The sequence below is a fragment of the Anopheles stephensi genome, chromosome 3 (assembly GCF_013141755.1).
Source record: "Anopheles stephensi strain Indian chromosome 3, UCI_ANSTEP_V1.0, whole genome shotgun sequence".
In the NCBI taxonomy this organism is placed as follows: domain Eukaryota; kingdom Metazoa; phylum Arthropoda; class Insecta; order Diptera; family Culicidae; genus Anopheles; species Anopheles stephensi.
Genome location: NC_050203.1, coordinates 79,689,672 through 79,698,777, shown reverse-complemented (window position 1 = coordinate 79,698,777; position 9,106 = coordinate 79,689,672). Strand labels below are relative to the sequence as shown.

The following is a 9,106-nucleotide window of genomic DNA, read 5'->3' as shown; positions in this document are numbered from 1 at the left end:
GGTACCGTCACCATGGAACCGAAACGCGCCAACCAACAATTGCCGGGAACTGAAGGATCGATCGTTATGTAATGATGGCAGGAGCTGGTGGATGTTTGAAACTGCGATTGCTTCCGACTTCCGATGGTTGACTGATGATGAAATCTATCACTCTCACCTGGTGCAGCTTGGTCGGTAGGTCGAACGCACATGGTTCAGCATACTTAATATTTTACACCGAATATCGGATAACGGTAGCGCAGAGTTTAAGCTGTATTTTGTCTCTTTTTATTGTGATAAAATGGTAGATTAAAAATTCAACACAGTATACTGAATAGCAAAGGAGGGATTTTCTTGATTGCTCATTCCATATTTAAATTATAAATTCAAATTGAAGAAACGAAAATGGCCCAAACAGCCTTTTTCTGAAACTAGCGCCATCTAGTTATCAGCTCTATAAGCTACAACGAAACGATTTAATTTTATTTTCTATTTTTTAATATGATGGGATTCAAAACTTTTAAAGCTCATTTTCAAAGTGACAGATGTTTGTTGTTTTCTTTTCTTATTTATATTCCTTCTCAGCGTAAACTAAAATGTCTTTTCAATGACAGTTCTTCTCATTTTGCCAAGCTGTCAACTCCTCACACGAATGCTACTTGGGAAACGTTAATTGGGTCCTTGCATAGCGCACTGACAGCGATGACAGCAGCATAAAAGCTATTTTTTCGCATTTATTTTTTTGCTGCAAAAAAATCGAAGCGTACCGACGAACCGGGAACGGGAAAAATCTCGGCCATAAATACACCCCAACTTTTCGTCCATCGTGTGTATTCGTATTGTTTGACCGGCAACAAGCCTTTCGGCAATTGTGGCAATTTCATTCCTTGTGGTCCCTCGTGTTTGTTGTCTGCCTTCGCGCGATCATCCGAGCGCTGCTGGCTGCTACTCGCTGACGGCAAGCCGGGCACGACGTGCAAACCTGCCGCAGGAAGTAGGATACTGAGACGAAGGAAGCGAACGCATCATCATCATTATCATCATCATCAAGTGCATCATCCCACGGAACGGGAAAGCGAAATACTACGCCAAACACCTGCAACCAGGGTAGCGGTCTTCCAGTCGGAGAAGCAGTTTCCGTTTTGGGTTTCTTCTTCGTTGTTTTCGCTGTGTCTGCTATTTTTTTTATATCAACGACCTCAATCCCTGTTCCGTTGAGGACCAACATCGGGGGAAAGAGCGCTTGGTGCGGGAAAAAAAATCAATGTTTTAGAAAACAATTGGCCCCGACACAGTTGGTACGCGCCTGTGTCCGTATAGTACACGCGTGTGTGCATGTGTGTGTGTGGTTTGTAGTGTACGCTTGTGAAATTCACACCGAATGCTTTCGACGAGCGCTGCAAGCTACTGTTCATAATCAAACACGGAATCTTCATAGTAGCTATCAGCAATCCTGAATCCTTAGTTCGGATTCGTGTAGTGTAAGATAATATCTCTCCTTTACGTACTCTGACGAATGGGCATAATGTTATGCTAATTTTGGCCACCATTACCAATATTGAGTGTCTTGGGTTGCTACATCGCCTTTTTTGGGGAAGAGGGTTGGCCGATACAACGACGTCTGCTGATCATCATTCCTGTTCATCCTTGTCGCATCCAATCGGCACCGTAGACAGCGCTGATTTACCAACCATGGAAACCACCACCGTACGAACCGTGTCAACTGTTGCCAGCAGCAACAGCAGCAGCAGCAGCAAGAAGTTGTAAGTAAAAAGATCATTCCATTTTGATGGTTTTGTCTGCTGCATAGGAAATCGTCTCTATCTGTTTCTTTCTCGCTCCAGTGCTTTCAGTGTAGAAGAAGCTCAACATTCCTTTAAGACCACCGATAAGAATATTACAGTGGTGTGTACCGAGGGCAAACACGACCGTGGCAGCTCGAAGATCAAGCTCGTCAATGTGGTCAACTTCAAATGGGAACAGAAAAACTATCCCGGCCGGTTGATAGCATGTCACAAGGATTGTTTCCTGCTGGCTTACTCGATCCGAGGTAAACGGTGAACATTCTTTCCAGTGTGGCCAACACTCCACTAAACTACCAATGCTTTCCTTTGTTTTCTCCCAACCAGTAACGAAGCAATCGAAAAGCGAAAGTATGGTCCGGGTAGCGCACCTGGATCTGCCCGAAAGGGGGCTGATCAAGGGTCTGTCGGATGAAATACTTGACCTGCAGTTCTCGCACAACAGCACGCACGACTGTCTGCTCGGCATCATCGAACGGACGACACTGCACGTGCACAAGGTGCTGGTGAAAGGTGACAAGGTAACCACCGCGCTCAAGGTGAAAATAGTCGATCCGCTCGAGGGGCACGTGCCGGTGTGCGATCGCATTACGTGGTGCCCGTACCTGAGCGACGGTACCGACTACAGCGATGATTTCGCGAAGGAGCTGCTCGTGTGGACACGCGGTTCCACCTTCCAGTGCTACAGTATTAGTGCGCTGACGAAATCGTACATCGATACGACCGATCTGAAAGCGTCCGACATCGAGGAGGGTGGATTTAAGGCGAACGATGGCGACGCCACCATCACCGGCAGCGTGTTCTCCGACGATGGTACGACGCTGGCGCTCAGCTCCAGCGACGGGCTGATCCGGTTCTATCAGGTGTACCAGCACGCGAACGACCGCTCACCGAGACGGTTGCACCTGTGGAAGCCGCACGACGGCAAACCGATCACGAGCTTCTTCTTCCTGGACAACTATACCGAAACGGTGAACAATAAGACGATCTGGAAGCATGCGATCACGTGCGCGGAGAACAATGCCGAGATCAAGGTGTGGTGCTGCGAATCGTGGGAATGTTTGCAAACGGTCCGCCTAACGTCCCCGGTGGCGGACGCGTCGCTACATTTTAAGGCAGAAATTGACATCTCCTCTACGTATCTGGTGCTGACCGAGCGCACGACGCGACAGATCTACGTGCTGCAGATACGGAAGGGCAAGAGCACCGTGCTACCCGATGCGGACGCGGTGGTGCACCAATCGAAAAAGACCATCCTAACGAAGGAAAGTACGGCGCGCCCGAACGTGCAGCCGTACATCGTTTCGATAGCGGAGTATCCGCTGTCCGCGTCGGTGCTGGGGTTCGCCATCCTGTACGCATCGTCCGGCAACTCCAAGTACGGCGATTACGACGACGACGAAGACGACGAACAATCCTCACCGCAGTGCGTTGTGATTCGCATGTTTCTGGTGCAGCCGAACAACCTGCAGGACTGTACGCTTATGTACGAAGCAATACCGGAAAGTGACGGCGACCTGCTGTCAAACGATCTAGGGAACGAGGCGGGTCGGAGCGGAGACGCGGACGCAACCGAGAGTCACGAGAACTCATCGTCCGTCACGTCATCCGCTTCCAGTGAAACGACCGACAACAATGTGTCGCATCCCCCGTCGGAAGAGGACGATGAGCTGGCGGCAAAACGAAAGGCGACGGCGGTGGTGGCGGCGGCGGCGGCGAAGGGAGGGGACGCTAACAATGGTATCAATGACGACGAGGAGGACGACGACGGATCAGACAATCCGGATGTAGAGGAGAACGGTGCGAAACCGATACAGGACAAAATGGCCGAAGCGGCCCAGAAACTGAACGACGTGTTTGTAGCGATCCGGACGGTTAAAACGTCCGCGGATGGCACGAACGTGGGCGGTGGTGGGGATGGTGGTGGTACGAGCGCACCGACCACACCGGCCAACAGCAGCACAAAAGTGAATCTTATGACACCGGACTCGTTTAGCACGCCGGTCAGCACCAGTGGCAGCAGATCAGGTACGAATTTGCCTTCTTTTTATATTGGTTGGATTTTGTATTACTTTTTTAGGCTTATAATTTATTTGTTTGTAGCTTAATGTGTTCTGCTAGCGAGTGGCGTTTATTGTAGCGTGTTCCGGAAGGTTAGCTTCTTGCTGTATGATTTTTTTTGTTGGTCGTTCCGTTCAAGTAGAAAGCGCGCTTTGAAAACGTGTCTTGGTTTAGTTCAGGAACATCACGGAACTATCCTCTACTGTTGCTAGTTGTTTACCTTGAGCTTGCGACCGAAGAAAGCAAATCAGCTGCTGTCCTGGAGACAATGTAGATGAATGCGAGGCGACTGATTGGCGGCAGGGTTTTCCGAGGATGTAACTGACAAGTTCACTAAATTTATTTGGAGCGGATTTTCCTCTTTAATGGTAGCACTCGTAGTGCGTTTGTGCTAGCTGATTTATAATTCCATTGCAAATGCTGGGAAAAATGTTTCTTCTTCTTCTTCCTTGGCACTACAACCTCGAGAGGTCTCGGGCCTGCCATTTCTGGCTTTCTGTGACTTAATTTTACCCGTAGTAAAGTAGTCAGCCTTTCGTACGGGGAGGCGGTCTGGATGGGATTTGAACCCCGGCCCTGCCGTGTGAAGACTGGCGCCGCTGTTTCCTCGGCCACCGGACCGCCCCAATGTTTAGAAAAATGTTTACTCTAGAGAAAACGTACTTAGTTCGCAATTTCGTTTGTTTGGCTCCACCTAGTGACCTGGTCAATTTCTTCCTTTGAAACCCCCCCTCACCCCCATTTAAACGTATCATAGTATTGGGTAGAAGTATTCACAAAATATGATTAGCTCTATGAGTTTTGTGTATGCGTTGTTTGCTGATTTACTTTGCTCGTAGATTAGCGTTATGTGTTGTTGTTTTTTTTCACCGGGCTGGAAAAATCTTTCTCCCCCCACACACACACACACACACTGTGATGCGATTGATGTTGGTTGTGATCTTTGTTTTTCGTTTTCTTTCCCCCTCCATTCTTTTATTTCTCGTTTGTTTGTTGTTGGTGGGCGACAGCGGGAAAAGAGAACGTTAAAGACGTGCGCATTATCAACCTTTCGGAGCTGCCCTATCCCGAAATGGAAACGATCATGAATCAGTACGACCGGCGAGCTGCCGGTAGACGGCGCGGTGCGCGGGGCATTACGGCGGCCAACGCTGCAACCACCATGGCAAGCACCACGACCGGTGCCCGGAATCTGAACGCATCCGTCACAAGCACGGCCAGTGCGAATGGGAGCGTGCCTAGCGATGGTACGACCTCCTGCGAAGAGCAGGAGGAGGAGGAGGAGGAAGGCGGTGGTGGCAACACGAGCGTCGCTTCGCTGGCCGGTTCGGAACGAATCGCCAACATTACCGACGATCCGGACGAGGACGATGGGGAGGAGGAAGACGATGAGGAGGAAGACGAACAGACAAAAGTAGTGTCCGCACAGGTTAAAAAGAAGGGTCGAAAGTTGGGTTATGCATTGGCGGCGAATGGTGGCGAACAAGCGAAAGGCCGCAAGGGTCCGCACAGCACACCACCATCGTCCGGCACAACCGTTCAGCCGGGAGGCGTTCTTAAAGTTTCGCGAACGTCACTAAACATGGAACACTTTACCAAAATACTTACCCTTGACGACGCAGAGCCACCGACGGTTCGAGGTAGTTACTTGTGCTTAACCTTTGCATCTCGCAATACAATACCGCGGCTCGCTTTAGGCATGGAAAACCCTGCAAAGGAGCGGGAAAATATGCGATTCGAAATATGCGAATGTTTTGTTGCTCCCCCCCAAGAAACTAAGTATCTTCGACATTCTTTTCCTTTTAGAAAAAATGAAAAACGACGAATCGGTAAAGCCGGAAGTGCTCAACACACTGTTCATGCTGGCGAAGGCCACTCAGCAGCATCAGCAACAACCGGCGGAACCGCCAGCATCGTCGGAACCACCAGGTGGATACGGGCTGGCGTTTGCAAACATAATGAAAAGTTTGTCGGAGCAGAGCGAAGAGAATGCGACCGGTAAGACGAAGCACCGCAACGCCACCAATAACGGGCCGGCCGGCATGACGCAGGAGAGTGTTATAGGTAAGGGTGGATTGCTTTTTAAAAGTAGCATCGGTACGAATAATTGCCTACCCCGGGTTTTACGCCAGATGCTCCAGCGGTACCCCCGATGCCATCCGCCGAAATGCTTGCCAGCGGTGGTTCGAGTCCAAGCAGGGAAGTGCAACAGATTATGTCGACCAAGGATCCGGTGATCAGCATGGTCGAGGATCTGTTTATGTACTCGTGCGTGGAGCGGAAGGACGATTACGAAGACGAGGAGGAGGAGGAAGACGACGAAGAGGAGGAGGGCGTCGTGAACGTGGCGGACCGGTACGACGAGGAGGATGGGGTGGTGGTAACGGTTGTCAACGGTACCGACGACAATCCGGACGAGGTAGCGGACGAGAAAGCTCCGGAACCGATGGTGACCGATGCCAGTGCGTTACTGTCGCAAGACCAGGCCGCGGTTGCGGTTTCTGCCCTCAAAGAACCGATGGAAGGTAGCGGCAACACGATTGAGCTGGAGGAAGCGACCAAACGTGGCCAGGAACCGGCACGGGGCAACAGTCCCGGTGAAAGTGTACCACCGGCGCGCGCTGACTCAACCAGCTGGCCTTCGACGGTACCGACGGATGTGCCGACCGTAGGTCCGTCCAATGCCCCCGTTCACGTGATAGACTCGTCGAAGGAAATCGCCGCACTGGGCAGCAAGATGGACCGGATGATGGAGCTGCTGCTGGTGCAGTCGCAACAGATCGGCGAGCTGAACGTGCAGCTGGATGCGCTGAAAAAGTCGAAGGCCGAAGAGCAACGGCGGTTCAGCACGGCACTGAACCGGCTCGGCCAAACGCTGCCGAAGACGATCGAAACGCAGCTGTCGGCGATGCTGGTGCAGCACATGCTGAAGATCGAGCAAACGCTGCTGGCCTGCTTCAACAACCAGCAGGCCCGGTTGGCCGAAACACTCACGCACCTACCTCAGGCCATGATCGCGCAGCTGCCGAGCCGGTTGACGCCCGTGCTGCTGCAGGAGATGCAAAAGAAGCTGCTCCCGGCCATTACCGGCAAGCTGGACCTGGTGCAGCATGCGCTCGGCGCGGAGATGACGGAGAAGCTGCACGCCAACGAAGGCGCAATGCGTGACATCATCCAGCGGACGCTTCGCAGTGAGGTAGGTGCTATTGGTGGTGGGTGTGAGTTCCTTATCCTAACAGTAATCCCCCTCTCCCTTCTTATCGGTACAGCCCGTCACGAAGACCATGGCAGCCGCCATTCACAGTGGCATGACGCCGGTGCTGGTGGAGGTTTACAACCAATCGTTGAACAAAGTCATACTGCCCACCTACAGCGCGTCCTCCAAGGAGCTATTCCGGCAGATGAGCAAAGCATTTTCGGATGGAATCGTAGAACGTAAGCTACACTGTTCGCTTTTCACTGCAACACCTAACCAAAACCCCTAATCTCAATCACTTGCCTTTCCTCCCCGTTCGACAGTTATGCGACGGATCGATCACCACGTCGACCGGGTGGACAAGATGCAGGAACGGACGAACGGCATGATAGACATCTTTGTGGAGCTGCCGGACAAGCTTGGCATCGCTGCGGACGATTCGATCAAAATGGCGGCCCGCCTGATATGCGAAGGGTTGGACGGGGAGCTGCGCGCGCTCGAAAAGAATCTGGTCAAATCGATGCGCGAACAGATTGGGAAGGAGATCGAGAAGGGTTTCCAGGCGCAGACGTCCTCGCTGGAAGATTCCGTCCTGTCGGTGGTGCGGTCCCAGGCGCAAACGCCCGCCCCGAGCAATATGGACGTGCAGGACCAGATCCGGCAGCATCTGAACGGTGGCCAGATTAACAAAGCCTTCCACAAGGCGCTCCTGTCGAACGACCTGAGCCTGGTGGAGTACGTGCTCGAACGGGCCGACCACAAGCAGGTGTTTAATCCGTGTCCGCTCGAGCAAACGGTACTGCTGTCGCTGATACAACAAATCTCCGCCGACATGGCTAACTTTAACGAGCTGAAGCACAAGTAGGTGGCGGGATGGGATGGGGAGGATAATCAATTGGGTAACCACCCGTTAATGGTTTTGTTGCTCTTCCGTTAGGTACTTGTCGGATGCGATCGTCAGTCTCGACCCGCAGGATCCGGTCACGAAGGAGCATTCGCCGAAGGTGATGCTGGAGCTGATCAACAACTGTCAGAAGTTTATGACCGACAACCCATCGAATCCGCTCTGCACCAGCCTGAAAATGTTGGTCATTGCCGCACAGTACATGGGGTTCAAGAATATCTGATACCTGCTCAAATAGCAGCAGCAGCAGCAGCAACAAACACGGCAATCCAAGACTGACGGCACCTGAGAATGCATTCAAAATATCCCGCCCTTTTGTGAACCTCAAGCAATCGAACCATCAAATTCAATTTTACATCCACCCGCTAAAGGACGGCGTGAAAAGCTACCTTTTTTTCAGTAAGGTTAGGGAGTGTCCCTTTGGCACATTAGCTCTTCTTCCTGTTCATTTACTTCGGTATGTACGTTTTTTTTTTACGCTTTTGAACTTTCCCTTTTATCCTTTTTGACTAACGCGCTTCAACGCGTGCTGTGGAGAGAGTCGCTATCTGTGTGTAAATTCATGCGTTCGTCCTGAAGTCCTCTCTCTTCTCTTTGTTCTGCCCTAGAAGACCGTGGTCCGTGGTGTATTCATATATCATCGTGCTGTGAACCATCACCACACACACACACGAGACCGGAAACGAAACACGCATCCTGTCCTGTGGGTCAGTTTTAGTTTTTAAACTGCAATGAAATAAATCCTAACCCTAACCGTACAAGGATACATACTCCCGACAAAAACAAAACCAGACGAACCACATCTTATCGCTTGGCTTTCCTTGCTGCTAAGACCCTTTCACAGGTACCTTCCGAACCGATGGTCGTTTTCTGCCTGCCATTTCTGGCGTTTGCTCTGTGACTTGATTTTACCCGTAGCTAAGAAGTCAGCCCAGAAATCCGAGTGCGTTACGGACCAGGAGATAGGAGGACGTCGAAATAACTTTAGACCTAAGGTGACCTGCTGTCGGAATAAGGATGGGGATCTGGTCAGTTACCAGCCGGAGGTCCTCTCGCGATGGGCTCAGTACTTTGATGAATTGCTAAATGATCAGTTCAACGAACAGCTAGAGGGCTCCACTAGCAGATGATATCATGCTACTGCCACAGATGATATCAGAGAGG

General features: G+C 51.2%; 1 protein-coding gene across 3 annotated transcripts; it reads left to right on the top strand.

Annotated features, from left to right (window-relative positions):
* Positions 1–684: 684 nt before the first annotated feature.
* On the top strand, positions 685–8,730 carry LOC118509149 (enhancer of mRNA-decapping protein 4 homolog). 3 transcript variants are annotated; one of them, XM_036049363.1, is made up of 9 exons: positions 685–1,742; positions 1,824–2,029; positions 2,109–3,809; positions 4,853–5,485; positions 5,649–5,906; positions 5,975–7,038; positions 7,112–7,277; positions 7,362–7,899; positions 7,976–8,730. In XM_036049363.1, the coding sequence occupies exons 1-9, from the start codon at positions 1,510–1,512 to the stop codon at positions 8,163–8,165; spliced, it is 4,989 nt and encodes a 1,662-aa protein (XP_035905256.1). In that variant the 5' UTR covers positions 685–1,509; the 3' UTR covers positions 8,166–8,730. The 3 variants fall into 3 exon arrangements, with proteins under 3 accessions (XP_035905256.1, XP_035905257.1, XP_035905258.1); XM_036049364.1 differs by having other exon boundaries at positions 686–1,742; positions 4,853–5,482; XM_036049365.1 differs by lacking the exon at positions 4,853–5,485 and having other exon boundaries at positions 687–1,742.
* The last annotated feature ends 376 nt before the right edge of the window (positions 8,731–9,106 follow it).

Coding starts and splice junctions, on each gene's coding strand:
- LOC118509149 (XM_036049363.1), top strand. CDS start 1,510: ATGCTAATTTTGGCCACCATTACCAATATTGAGTGTCTTGGGTTGCTA. Junction 1,743..1,823: donor AGCAGCAGCAGCAAGAAGTT/GTAAGTAAAAAG, acceptor TTCTCGCTCCAG/TGCTTTCAGTGTAGAAGAAG. Junction 7,900..7,975: donor TTTAACGAGCTGAAGCACAA/GTAGGTGGCGGG, acceptor CTCTTCCGTTAG/GTACTTGTCGGATGCGATCG.